Source organism: Solanum lycopersicum, chromosome 7, assembly GCF_036512215.1.
Source record: "Solanum lycopersicum chromosome 7, SLM_r2.1".
Taxonomy (NCBI): Eukaryota; Viridiplantae; Streptophyta; class Magnoliopsida; order Solanales; family Solanaceae; genus Solanum; species Solanum lycopersicum.
Genome location: NC_090806.1, coordinates 13,842,826 through 13,858,267, shown reverse-complemented (window position 1 = coordinate 13,858,267; position 15,442 = coordinate 13,842,826). Strand labels below are relative to the sequence as shown.

Sequence of the window (15,442 nt, the reverse complement as noted above, 5' to 3'; positions counted from 1 at the left end):
GGAAGACATCGAATTTCGTGTTTACTTCACATGATCTATGTCGGTTAAAGCTTAGGAGAGTATTTGGTTCACTTTAGCCGTGAACCCCTCTTTTTGGTGTGGGGAAAACACTTGCTTGGTTTCACTTTAGCCAGTGAACCCCACCCTTTCGTTATGGGGTAGACACAAGACTTGGTTCATCTTAACCAGTGAACCACCCCTTTTAGGTGTGGGGAGACACTGGATTTCATGTTAGCTCGCATGATCTACTTCGGTTAATAATAAAGAATTCTTTAAAGAAAGTAAGAAAGAATGAAAGTAGCATGTTCACTTTAAACAATAGATCAAAAAAGTAGAAACATAAGTTCAAAGTGAGCTAAGTAAGTAAGAGCTTAGAATGTTAATCCCCCGTGTTTGATAAGAAGGAAGTCTCAACAAGTTAGTGGTTTATGCCAATATTGGAGTATGAATATATGCGTCAAAGATTCATATATTAGTTAACAACCAATTAATGGGCATAGACCATAAAAATTGGCTTATAAATACATTCAAGCCCAATTTAATAAGAATGGAAAATATAACTTGTAAGTAAGGTAGCCAAATCATTTCCTTAGTCTTTTGGATTACTTACTCGACTCATTGTAGGTATGGGACTACAAGGAATCATTGCTCATGTAAGTAAAACATAAGATTAAATGAGATCATTAAACTACACAATTCTTAAGTTTTGTTCAAGTTGTTCTAAAATTATGTTCATGATTCCAATCTCTTGTGTTCATATATAAAATTATTTGTATGACTTAACTGCATGAGAACATGTCATACTCATAGCATGAATCAGGAATAATGATTTAAGAAAGCAAAGTTACTTACCTTTCCAGAAACTACATGTTTCTTTAGGAAGAGCTTTCCTTGATCATGCATAGTCATTATGTTTTTATGTGCATAAACCCATACTTAGTACAAGTTTTTAATAACCCCATATATTATTACTATTTTTATAGGTGCGAGTTCTAGAGAAGATTCAAGATTCGATGAAGTAGTTTGGATTAGTGATCTCCGGACTTTGGTAGGTCCTCTTAAGTTCGAGGATGCTACACTTTATTATTCTAGATTTAGTACAATAGACATGGATGGTGGATGTAGTCCCTAGATTTTCATTTCCAACATTTTTTCAAGCGTTTGTAATAAGGCCGATTGGCAAACTATTATTATTATTATTATGATTCTCTATTTTGATTGTTTAATCTTTAATAGATGATTGTTTTAGTTTGATTTTATTAAAATATCACTCTTACGCACTATCATATGAATTCTAAGTATACTTCATTAAGTTTTAAAAAGATTTAAATTTTCTGCAAATTTAACTACATGACTGTGATGAATGCTTAGAAGAGGCTTGTCTGCGACCTTTGAGAGGTTTATGACGCCAATTGTATTCGGATTTCAGAATCCGGGTGTTACAAACTTGGTATCAGAGCATGAGGTTAAATTACCTAGGAACTAAGGCTCAAACAACCATGTTGCGTAGTTTCTAACTTATTGTTGTGAAGTGCACCACAATCATGACTTAGAGACTATGTGATGTTAGAAATCTTCCCTTTTCTACTCTTTATCGTGCTGCGTAGAGTTTTGAAATTTTGTGTCATTCTAGAATCCTCCTTCTTTTGTGTGTGTGTAGAACAGTGAACACAAGGAGAAACGCATGCAGAAGAGTTGAAGATGCAGCTGTTGGAGGAAACCAAGCTGCTCTTCAAGCCCCAACTGCTGATGTACAAGTGTCTGCTGACCCATTTGCAATGACGGATGGATAAGTGAAGGAGGCACTGCTTAAGATGGCCCAAGCCATCTCTGTGCAGGCACAGGCCATCATGGCCCAACCCACTAGAGAGGGTGCTTCCAGGGAGAACATGTATGCTATCACCATGGCTAGTAGACTTAGGGGTTTTACCAGAATGAATCCTCCAGTCTGCTATGGGTCCAAGACTAATGAGGATCCCCCGAGTTTATGGATAGCGTTCACAAGATTCTCTGTGCTAAGGGTGCTAGTGAAGAGGAAAAGGCTGAGTTGGTTGCATACCAACTCAAAGATGTGGCTCAGGTGTGGCATAGGATGTGGGGAGATGTTCGAGCACTAGGAGAAATCCCCATCACTTGGGACATTCTCAAGACTGAGTTCCTAGAGAGGTTATTTCCTAGATAACAGAGAGAGGCTAAGGTTGAGTAATTCATCAATTTACGACAGGGAGGTACTTGAGTCAGAGAATACTCCTTGAATTTTACTAAGCCTTCAAAATATGCTTCTTCTGGTGTCCAATAGCAGAGATGAGATGAGCAGGTTTGTGACTAGTGTGTCGGAGGATTTAGAAGAGGAATGTCGGGCAGCGATGTTTCATGATAACATGGACCTTGGTAGTTTGATGGTTCATGCACAACAGGTTGAGGAGAGTCGTCGGAGGAAGAGAAGCCGAGAGAGCAAGAAATCTAGGCCCCCAGATCAGTCCGGTTCAAGCAATGGTAAGAAGTCGTTTGGAGTTCGAGATAGGCCTAAGTTCAAGAAAGGGCACAAACACTCAGGTAATCCTACTCCTTCAAAGAACATTAATTCCATGAAGGACAATGATAAAAATGGCCAGCGTGACCAAAAGATGTGTGGTAAGTGTGGCCGTGTGCGGTAAGAGTTGTCACGTTGATACACTCAAACTTTTTTCTCAAATAAGAAGAAGCGATCGTATCAAGTAAAGAACACAACTAATGAGGTTGGGATCATTCCCACGAGGAAAATAGTTCAAACTTAACTTTATTCTATTATTACAATTATTTAGTCAATTATTTTCCTAGAAAACAAAAGACAATAAAGGGGGTATTATATCTAAATTAATGAAAATAATTAAATAAATTAAAGTAAACAACTAACAGATTTAAATCTTGGATCTTAATCAATTAATAAAGTAACTAGGGCTTAAGTGTTCCCCACAGGTTTCAAACTTGATAATCCTAACTATAACAATTCTTTTCTAGTATCTTGCATGTAAAGTTATAAGTTATGTATCTCTAAATCCTTGGTCTGGATCTAGAAAATTTCACTCCGCACCTTCGTCCGGCTACGTGTGTTGCTATACTAACCCTTACATTTACCTCATATTAAGCATTGAATTTGATATTTGACTAAGTTATTACCTCGTACCAATCGACACTAGCCTATTAGATAGTAGCCTATTAGATAGTATACACTAAATCTATATTAATAATTCATTTTGTTATTATCTACATCCTTGGTCCGGCAAGTAGCATTAGGGTGAGTTGTAATGTTGGTCATCCGTTAAAAAGACTTCTAAACAAAAGAATTATCAATACATGCAAGACACTATTCTAGAATTGCTATTTTAGTTAGATTTTACCTCATTATTAACCCATGGTTCCCACAACCCTAGTTGTGGAGTTTAGATACCCATAGTCATAATCACACTATTCATATATTTAATATAAAAATTCATACACTTACTTTAATGAGAAAGAATAAAATCCAGAAATTCACTTGATTGATCAACAAAATCACCAACAATCAATTCCAGCTAAAGTGTAACAATTGCTGAAATTAATCCTTTAATACTTGAACAAGAGAACTAAAGATTATCCAAAACTCTAACTATCAAAAATCTAACATCAAAATGTCTCACATGCAAAAGTCTAACTATTGAAAAGTCTAACTCCAAAAATGATATTTTTTGAACTATTTAAAATAAAAACAAAAACCTAATAAAAGGACTCTAATTACTTAAAATTTGTCAAAACGCGTCAGGGTCGACGTACCTCGTGACAAACCGTCGTGATCACGACGGGCCGTCATGGCCTCCTTCGTCCCATACTTCATGAATACTTCTATTGCTCTCTTCATTACCCTCAACAAGAAGGTATAACGGAAAATTCCAAGCATGACGGTCCATCGAGGGTCTCCGTTACATAATACTTAAACTTCTCGGAAGTTGGGTCCTGGGACTACGCTCTGATTATTACGATGAACTAGTAAGACGGACCATCGTGGATATGACGGTCCGTCATGGACTTCCGTAATCCCACACTATGTCAGACTTCCCCATCTTCTTTCAGCAGCTTCACTATGACGCCACCTACGGATCATCACAAGCTCGACGGACTGTCACAAGCTCCGTAGGTGGTCTCTTCTGCATTTCTCGCTAAAAAACGTCCGCGTTCATTTAAGATCAGATTTCCTGCAAATAAGGAGAAACTTACATAAAAATCAATAAAAAAAGGCTTTTGGACACACACCAAACTTAAGGAAAAAGCATTAAAAATACCGTGAAACCATGGTATATTAACACCCTCAACTTAAATTTGTGGTTTGTCCTCAAGCGACGCACTATGACTCACTACAAATCTTTGTACAATAGTATCCATATTTTAGCTTTCGCAATCATTTGGCTATCAATTCCGATCAATCTCATCATGTTTATGCATGTTATCACTATTAGTCTTGAATTATGTGGAACCATACCATGACACAGACTCACTACGCACTGACCCCTATCCTCTTCAATTTCTCACCGAGGTGCTAATATTTCTGATATTGCAACTAGTGTCCTCACTTCAAAACAACATCCTCATTTTTGACACAATGATTTCAGTTTGAGTATAAGGATTACTTTTCGACACTCACTCTCAGAACAAATTCACAACTCATTCATACATATTGCCATAAGTTTGCCCTTATTTGCACTACTTTAAGTTCGCCATACAACTCTTAGGATCACTATATGACTTTCTTAGATTGTAACATAGGCTCAAGGTCCGGTAGGGTATATTTAGGTATACTTTAGTGACTTTTTTTTGCCCTCCTTGACATATCAGCTAAGCGTACCACTTTGTACCATCTTATTTCGTCCAATTCCTCATATTCTTTCACCTTGCTACTTTCCCTTGTTTCTTTATTTGTGTAAGTGACTCTTTTATTTTCTTCCTTGTATTTATTTATTTATTTATTTTATTTCACTTTTCTTTCAACTGGTTCTTGAGTCACTTTACTTTTGTTCTTTCTCTCTCTTTGTTCTTTAAACCCCACTTTCTAGAGCATTCCTCATAATAGCCACCCTTAACTCATGGCTGTGCCATGATTCAAAGTAGACAATACCCAAAGTTGGGGCAGTGCCACGAAAAGGCTGTTTACTGCATTAGCCACCCTCAACTTATGCTTTTGGCATAAGCTGAGGTGCATATGTCCAAGGAGAGACCAGGGCCAACACATTATTCCCAGAAAAAATCAGTTGGGGAGAAAAAAGAAAGGTCTATTTTAAGCTTAAATCATTTGGATCAAAGAGGTCTAAAAATTGGCTATGTTGAACAAGGGCCTATGATCCTTTCCTAATTGTCTATTAAAGTTCTAGCTCAGTACAAATAGTGGACTATTCAAATTTTCCTCACACTCACTTGACATCTCATTACTCTACCAGATTATTAGACACCTAGTTTGAGTCTTAGACTTGGGGTCATGTAGTGGTGTATCTCTATGTCATGCTTAGAGCCACACATTTATCAATTACTGTGCCTAGCCATGCATCATTTTCATTACAACAAGATATAATTTTTGTTTTAGCCATCATGCTTTAGAGTTATACTATGTGCACAAGATATAGACATGCCGGTTCAACCATAAAAATAATCAGTCTCTTGGGGAAAAAGAACACAAGCAAGAAAACCCCAAAAGAGGATCGTGAATTGGGCTACTCAGACTTCACCCTAGCATTCACTTTCCATTTACCCCACCCCCAACAAAATTATATGCAATTGTTCCCAATGCATAAAAAAATTGTAATACGAAAGTGGTAGGTGAAGCAAACCTGGGGCGCAGAGCGCCGGCGATCAGCAAGCTGGTGGGTCCGGTTCCCAGAACCCACTACCTATGTAGTCTGAACACCATCAGTAGTGTCCTCTTCAGCAACACCACTATCAGTAGTGCCTCCCGCTGTCTACACATATCTGGAGCTAGATGCCCCAGCAGCTGACTCTACTGTCCTTATCTAACGTGCCTCCTCATCAGCAATCGAGGCTCTCCTCGCAGCCTCCATCTCAATGCACTCCTTCTTCCTTGCTCTAACCTCATCCTCCTCTCGACCCCTACGCCTCTTGGCATGATCTCGAGGGGAAGGTGGTGGAATCTCAGAATTGGAGAATAAATCCGCCAACACTGTGTCCTCAGCAGGCTCTGCAGAAGGGACCTCAGACTCAGGCACCCTAGCCTCTAAGATCATATCAATATCTGCTTGTAGACTCTCAAATGCGGCCTAAAGGGTTAACAAGTCCACCGGAGGGGCTGGACGGGCTAGCACTCGCAACTCAAAAAGTGTTTAAGCGCCGATGAACCTCAGCGATCTTTCGCTCTGTGTGATGTGCCATGTTACACTCCATGCGCTCCTCCACCTCAGCAATAGACCTCTGCATCCAAGGATGGATGTCATGCAGAAGTGTGGCCATCTGAGCCTCTAGTTTCTGGACCCTAGCAAGCGGGACCAGTATGGGGAAAGGGGTTGAGCGAGAGGAGCTAGGGGCAGTGCTACTACACGGGATAGACTCGACCGAGGTAGTGTCAGTGGTTGCTGAAGTAGCCTGCGGAGCTGTTCGAATATGTGCTACAGTATCAGCCAGATTTTCACCAAGTAGAGGAAACTCTAGACAGGTCCCTCTGCGTGAAGCCAACTCATTAGCCTCATCCCTGATGAGGACGATATCAACAGTGCCCAGTGGAGTCTTGAGCTGATCAATGTGCCAGATGGGCACACCTGCGAACCTGCATAAGGAAAATATCATGCACAAAAAAGGGTAAGTAGCGGTGACCTTGAAAGCCCCTCATGCATGACCGCCTAGCGAATCCAAGTGAAGTCAACCTCAAACTCGGCTATCATCGCTTCCATCAGAACTGCGATCCCATGTACTATATTATCAGCAACCGTGGGGGAGAGGTAGTGGCGGACAATCAACCGTAAAAACTTAGCCGTGAAGGTCAAGTTAGCCTTCCTGATGGCTCCCTTCAACTTCATGACCCAGTCCGCACCCTCTCCATCAATAGATAAGTGCAAGTCCATCCACCTCTTGGTGGTCTCTCTCAGCGATGGCTCACGCAAGAATTGGCCATCTGTGACAATTTTCCACCGGTAGTCGAACTCGACGGTGAGATGGGTCCTGGTGGCATCAACATCCTCGTCGTACATATACCGGTGGATGACTGGGAGGAAGATGTCAACCTGTATGCCGCATACTCTGACATGCTCAAGTGGGTTCTGTTTGGAGGGGGAAGCCCGCCAATCGATCTGTGATTGGAGAGCAGCCACATAAGAGGCATAAAACTCTCAGACCAACTTTTTACTGTACCGGCCCAAAGAACGAGTTGTCCACTCTAGCTGGTGTCAGGTTAAGAGATTGTGGATTCTGGCATGGTGGGGAGACTTCTCGTGAGGACCCGCCTCTTTAGTATAAGGGTTTGTGTCATGACGCCTTTATCATTTAGAAACTTAGCGTCTGAATACACATGGTATTGCCCTTCGAAACACCACGGTTGGGCTTGTCGGCAACTGGGGCGAGAGCACCAGTCGGTGAGCCTGGAGTGGAATCAGGACTGTCAGCCTCATCACACAAGGCAGATTGTGCAGCCGTGGCGGGTGCAGGTACTTCTGCATACCTAAAGGCTTCCTCCAACCACAAAACTCCTAAGGAACCAAATGCTCCTTCTTCTTGTGTAACTGACCCAGAAGGTGTGCCAGTCAGTGTGCGCTCCTCATCAGACTAGGAGGCAGTGACTACTACAGACGCCACCTTTTTGGGCGTAGCTCTTGTTGCACGTGCAGCTCGTGCTGGAGTGGCAGTGCCTGGGGGCACGTACTCGGGATCATGCTCATCATCAGAGACTATAACCAGTCGGGCAGACGGAGCGACAAACTTTAAATGCCATGTGCGTAAACTTGATCTTGTTTTGGTGCCATTAGAGATACTACCTATGAATAATCATTATTAGTACTAGAAGGAGAACACAAGACAAGAAAAAATGAGACAAAATACTCATAAGAGTAAAGTTGTAATGACATCTCTGTAGTAACAGTGAAACACGACGGACTAGGTGACAGCTCGTCGTGAGTATGACGGACCGTCATGGGGTCCGTCATGTCTTACTTCAACTATGTTTATGTGGAGACTCATGACGGTCCGTCGTCGATGTCCGTCGTGGGGCACTTAGAAAAATGGAGGCCCTTAGGAGAGGGGTCTCTTACCGTCATGACGGTTGTGCAGGACGGTCCGTCGTAGATGTGCGTCAGAGGAAAAATGGAAAAAATTGGAGATCCTTAGGACTAGGGTCTCTGACCATCATGATGGTATAGATGTCCATCAGTGGACACTTGGAAAAAAATAGAGACCCTTAGGACAAGGGTCTCTGACAACCATGACGGTTGTGCAGGACGGACCATCGGGATAATGACGGTCCGTCTTAGATGTCCGTTAGAGAACATTTAGAAAAAGTTGGAGACCCTTAGGACAAGGGTCTATGACAACCATGACGGTTGTGCAGGACGAACCGTCGTGATAATGACGGTCCATCTTAGATGTCCGTCAGAGGACACTTAGAAAAAGTTGGAGACCCTTAGGACAAGGGTCTCTGACAACCATGACGGTTGTGCAGGATGGACCGTCATAGGAATGACGAACCATCGCATGTGTCTGTTGGTGGACACTTAGAGAAAATGAATAGTGGGGTGTTCGAACTGGCCCTATGACGGTCCGTCGTGGGTACAATGGTCTGTCATCAGGGTCTCATTCTGTCATTCAGTGACAGAACTGAGAATGCCACAATCATCCCCTGTGACACAAATGGAATACTTAATGTTAAACTACATGTTTCTAACCCAAGTACCTACCAAACTAGAAATGATAAAGCACCGATTTCTAGAGTTTTAACAAGGGAATTCAAGGACACTGAACTATGTCAGACAAAATTTTATCAAAGAACAAAGACCCACCAAAAAGAAATAGGCTAATACTAATTGAAGAACAAAAATACAGTGTAAATGGGTAGATAGCAGAGACACATACCTGAGAAGAGGAGAAAAACAAGCAAGTGAGGCACTTGGATATCAAGAAAAGAACCACGGCAGCAGACTTCGACCAGTAGAAAGGAAATTTTGGGAATTGGGGATTCGGGGAATTGATATGGATCAGTTGATAGAGAAGATGATGATAAAGGTAGGAAGTTGGAAAGGGGGAATGAGAAAAAGAGGGAAAGAAATGGTTCAAATGAAGGGGTGGGGTGTTTTAAAGGTTTAACATTTTTTAAAAGTACCCAGCCGGGCCAGGTCAGGTTGCTGGTTAATGACGCAACGAGTCCCCGGTGATGGTCCATCGCATATGCAACGGTCCATCATGGGTTCCGTCGTGGGTGCCCTAATTTTGAAAATAACTAAAAAACATACCTGGCACGACAGATTCATGCGACGGTCCATCGCATACGTGACGGTCCGTCGATGTGTTCGTCAGTGAATAGTTCAGACTTAACTTTATTCTATTATTACTATTATTTAGTCAATTATTTCCCTAGAAAATAAGACAGTAAAGGGGGGGTTATTTCTAACTTAATGAAAATAATTAACTAAATTAAAGTAAACAACTGACAGATTCAAATCTTGGAGCTTAATCAATTAATAAAAGTAACTAGGGCTTAAGTGTTCCCCAAAGGTTCCTAACTTGATAATTTTAACTGTAACAATTCTTTCGTGGTATCTTGCATGTAAAGTGATAAGTTATGCATCTCTAAATCCTTGGTCCGGCATCTAGAATATGTCACTCCTTAACTCTTTAGTGTGCTCATCACTAGCATCGAACCTTCTTATCATTTTGTGCAATATATCCTCAACTCGCGTTATACTACCTCCACCATCCCTAGGAGGAACTTCACGATTTTGAGGAGGAAAATAGGGCCCATTCCTATCATTTTTGTTACCATAGTTACCCCTGTTGAAGTTATTGTCGCGGTTGTAATTTTCTTCTCGGACTTAATGACCCTCACGGTTATAGTTACCATAGATCCGACCTTTGTTTCCTTGACCTTGGCGCCAATTCTCCTTATTTGAGCCTTGGGCACTCGGTCGGAAACCCCTCATCTACTCATTTACCGCGTAGGAATTCTCCTCATAATGACATTCATCATTTGGTGGTGGTGGTTTAGACAAGTAGTTAACTGCATTTATCTTTTCTGCACCCCAGTGACATGTTTTAATACCAACCCAAGCTCAGTTCTCATCTGAGCCATCTCATCACGAATCTCTTTTGTGGATGGGTTGTGAGTGGATTGCACTGTGAAGGTATTTCTCCCAATATTTGACTTCCTAGTACTCCAAGATTTATTATTCCGGGAGATTTTCTCTAACTTTTCAGCAATCTCGGCAATAAGGATACTCCCCATAAGAACCACCCGCTATAGTATCCAATACCGCCTTATTATTATCATCATGTCCCCGATAGAAGTATTCCTTCAACGACTCATCATCTATACGGTGATTGCGGATACTTCTCAAAAATGAAGTGAATCTATCCCAAGAACTGCTAACTGACTCTCCTGGTAGTGACACAAAATTGTTCACTCTGTCTTTGTGATTTAATTTCTTGGAGATCGGGTAGTAACGTGCTAAGTAAACGTCCCTTATTTGTTTCCAAGTGAAAATTGAGTTATAAGAGAGCTTAGTGAACCAAATAGCAGCCTCTTCCGTCAGTGAGAGAGGAAATACTCTTAGCCATATTACATTCAAATCTAAATCAGGCCTCCCAACACAACTTTTACACACTGCCCTTACCTTAGCTATATGGGCATGTGGGTCCTCAAAATGTAGCCCTGAAAAAACAAACTTCAAGCACTGAGCATTTGCTTCGGACTACTAGTTACCACAAAGGTGTGGCCTTGTGGTAGAGGGGGTGGAGCGGAATTTATTATAACCTCTGTAGTATTCTTGAGGGCGTGGAGCGGAATTTGTCCCCTTTGTTGATTTTCACCAGGATCATCGGGTAATAACTGACCATGAACATCGACCGGAGCTGGAATGTTCTGGTTTGGATCATCATCGTTAATACCCAAGTTTCGATTCATATTGCATAGTGTACGCTCTAATTCGTGATCATGGGGAAACAAGGGTTCTCTTCCTCTCCGTGTGCTTGGCATACAAGGAAGATAGTTCTACAAGAATCAAAAACAATAGAAAAGTAAAATTAACAAAATATTAACTAAACTTTAGTAATAAGTTTAAGTTAATCTAAAAGCTACTTTCCCCGGCAGTGGCGCCAAAATTTTATACACTCAAACTTACTTCTCAAATAAGAGTAAAACGGTCGTATCAAGTAAAGAACCCAACTAATGAGGTTGGATCGTTTCCACGAGGAAAATAGTTCAGACTTAACTTTATTCTATTATTTAGTCAATTATTTTCCTAGAAAACAAAAGACAATAAAGGGGGGTTTTATATTTGAATTAATGAAAATAATTAACTAAATTAAAGTAAACAACTAACATATTTAAATCTTGGAGCTTAATCAATTAATAAAGTAACTAGGGCTTAAGTGTTCTCCACAGGTTCCAGAATTGATAATCCTAACTATAACAATTCTTTCATAGTATCTTGCATGCAATACGATAAGTTATGAATCTCTAAATCGTTGGTTCGTCTACGTGTGTTGCTATACTAATTCTTACCTTCACCTCATATTAAGCATTTTATTTGATATTAGACTAAGTTATTACCTCGTACCAATCGACACTAGCCATTAGATAGTATACGCTAAATATATGTTGATAATGTTTTTCCTATTATCTACCTCCTTCGTCCGGCAAGTAGCATTAAGGAGAGTTCTAACGTTGGCCATCCGTTAAAAAGACTTCTAAACAAAAGAATTATCAATACATGCAAGACACTATTCTAGAATTTCTATTTTACTTAGATTTTACCAAATTATTCACCCATGGTTCCCACAACCCTAGTTATGAAGTTTAGTTACCCATAGTTATAATCACACTATTCATATATTTAATATAAGAATTCATGCACTTACTTTAATGTGAAATAATAAAATCCAGAAATTCACTTGATTACTCGACAAAAGCACCAACAATCAATTCCAGCTAAAGTTTAACAATTGCTGAAATTAATCCTTCAATACTTGAACAAGAGAACTAAAGATTATCCAAAAGTCTAAATATCAAAAAGTCTAACATCAAAAAGTCTCACATCCAAAAGTCTAACTATTGAAAAGTCTAACTCCACAAATGAGGTTTTTCAAACTATTTATAATAAAAACAGAAACCTAATAAAAGGACTCTAATTACTGAAAATCTGTCAAAACGCGTCATGGTCGACGGAATGTCGTGGTCTCGACGGGCCGTCATGGCCTCCATCGTCCCATACATCATAAATTCTTCTGCTTCTCTCTTCATTACCCTAAACGATCAGGTATGACAGACTGTTCCAAGCACAACGGTCCGTCGAGGGTCTCCATTTCATAATACTTAAAATTCTTGGAATTTGGGTACTGGACTACTCTCTGATTATTACAACTAACTAGCAGGACGAACAATCATGGATATGATGGTCTATCATGGACTTTCGTAATCCCACACTAGGTCAGACTTCCTCATCTTCCTTTATCAACTTCACTACGATGCCACCTACTGATCGTCACAAGCTCAACGGACTGTCACAAGCTCCGTAGGTAGTCTCTTCTGCATTTCTCGCTCAAAAACTTCCGCGTTCATCTAAGGACAGATTTCTTGCAAATAAGGAGAAACTTACATAAAAATCAATACAAAAAGGCTTTTGGACACACACTAAACTTAAGGAAAAAACATTAAAAATACCATGAAACCACGGTATATCACGCGTGATTAGGAACTGCCCAAACACGAAGAATCAGGCCAAAGCAGATACTCAGCCTCGGCCTAATCCTACTGTTGCAGCCGAGCCTCCTAAAAGAAACAGATTCTATACTTTGAAAGGTAGAGAGAAGCAGGAGAAGTCAGTTGATGTGGTCACTGGTACGTTGCATGTCTTCTCTTTTCCTGTGTATGCATTGTTAGATTCAGGATCCACTTTGTCATTTGTTACTCCTTTAGTAGCTAGTAAATTTGACTTGCATCCTGAGATCTTGCATGAGCCTTTTCTAGTTAGTACTCTCATAGGAGAAAGCATTAGGGCTGAAAAATCTTATAAAGATTTCCTAATTAATGTTCTTGATAGAGTCACTTATGCTGATTTAATAAAATTAACCATGCTTGATTTTGATATAATTTTCAGTATGAATTGGCTCCATAAGTCTTATGCTACCATAGACTGTCAAAACAAGGTAGAAAGGTTTCAGTTCCTCAATGAGTTAGAGCCCGAATGGGAAGGGTATGGTTCAAATCTAACAAGCCAAATGGTTTCCAATATTAAAGCCAATAAGATGTTATGTACGGGGTACTTATACCACTTAGTTACAGTCAATGACTTAGAGCATGAGTTTCCTTCCATGGATTTTGTTCCCATATCGAATGAGTTTCAAGATGTCTTTCTGGAGGGTTTACCAGGAACTCCTCTTGAATGCGAAATTTATTTTGGTGTTGACTTAGATCCCAACACCAAACCAATTTCCATTCCTCCCTATAGAATGGCTCCAGCTGAACTCAAAGATTTGAAGTTGCTGTTAAAAGATCTACTTAATAAGGGCTTTATCCAGCCGAGCATATCCCCATGGGGTGCTCCAGTGTTGTTCGTTAAGAAAAGGATGGAACCTTTAGAATGTGTAACGATTATCGACAACTCAACAAAGTCACTATAAAGAACAAATACACTCTTCCCAGAATTGATGATTTATTTGATCAGCTCCAAGGTTCAAGTTTCTTTTCTAAATAGATTTCAAGTCAGGGTATCACCAGCTTAGAGTAAAACAAGAGGACATTTCTAAGACTGCCTTAAGCACTAGGTGTGGTCAATACGAGTTTCTTGTCATGTCATTTGGTCTCATTAACGCACCAGCCGCATTTATGGACCTTATGAATAGGGTTTTCCGTGAGTACCTTGATTCTTTTATCAGAGTATTCATAGATGACATCCTCATATACTCTAAGACCAGAGAAGAGCAATAATAACATTTGAGAATGACATTGCAAGTACTTAGGGAACATTAGTCGTATGCAAAATTCAGCAAATGTGAATTTTGGCGGAGATCAGTGTCCTTCCTTTGTCATGTTGTGTCCGACCAGGGTGTAGAGGTTGATCCGAGAAAGATTGAGGCACTAAAGAATTGGCCGAGACCCCTCACTCCTACACACAAGTGGAGTTTCTTGGGTTTGGCTAATTACTATCACAGGTTTGTTAAGGGCTTTTCCTCTATAGTTTCTCCATTGACAGCTTTAACAAATAATAAGGCAAAGTTTGAGTGTTCTGAAACTTGTGAAAAGAGCTTCCAGAAGCTCAAATACTGAAGCACTTCAGCCCCAGTTCTCACTTTGTCGAGGAGTGGTGTAGGGTATGTGGTATACTGTGATGCTTCCCGAGTAGGTTTGGGATGTGTTCTTATGCAGGATAGCAAGGTGATTGCATATGAATCAAGACAATTGAAAATCCATGAGAAGAATTACCCTACCCATGATCCTGAGTTAGCTGCTGTGGTATTTGCACTAAAACTTTGGAGACATTACTTATATAGTGTACATGTTGATATATTTACTGACCATAAAAGTCTTCAGTATGTTTTTACACAAAGAGAATTGAATCTTCGTCAGAGAAGATGGCTAGAGCTCATCAAGGATTATGACATGAGTTTCCACTATTACCCAGGTAAGGCCAATGTAGTGGTTGATGCGTTAAGTCGATTGAGCATGGGTAGTATGTCTCATATTGATGATTAGAAGAAGGATCTTGCTAAAGAGGTACACCAATTGACTAGGTTAGGTATACTGACATAAGATTGAACTTGAAAGTTGGTAAACATAACACTCTTCTAAGAACATCAGCTTCTCCTATCTGAAAATTTCCAATATGTGAAACCTTAGCAGAAGTACCAGTTGGCAATGGAACTTGTCCTGCATTCTCTATCAAAACTGAATTATATAAAGATGTAGGGTCTCTTACTATATGATGGGATGCACCTGTGTCTACAATCCACTTCAAAGAAGCATCTGAAGGCAAATGATTACTTGTCATATTAGCAGTGCCACTTATGTCATCAAGTTTAGTTTGATCAAGCATTTTGAGTAGTTTCTGATGTTGCAGTGGAGTAAATAAAGGCATAGCCACATGCTGCTGAGATACAAAATGTAGTGAATGAGGAATATATGGAAATTGCATTTGCATCTGATCATGAGATGATTGAGTTGGCTCTAATTTATCAGATTGATACTTTTGAGATAAATGCCCTGCATGATAAGTAGAATTCCCAGCAACAA

At 40.1% G+C, this 15,442-nt stretch overlaps 1 protein-coding gene across 1 annotated transcript; it reads left to right on the top strand.

The window, feature by feature from the left end:
• Nucleotides 1-12,678: 12,678 nt before the first annotated feature.
• On the top strand, nucleotides 12,679-14,905 carry LOC138337310 (uncharacterized). The gene is made up of 3 exons (XM_069287216.1): nucleotides 12,679-12,725; nucleotides 12,906-13,797; nucleotides 14,579-14,905. Exons 1-3 carry the CDS (start codon nucleotides 12,679-12,681, stop codon nucleotides 14,903-14,905), a joined length of 1,266 nt encoding a protein of 421 aa, XP_069143317.1.
• The last annotated feature ends 537 nt before the right edge of the window (nucleotides 14,906-15,442 follow it).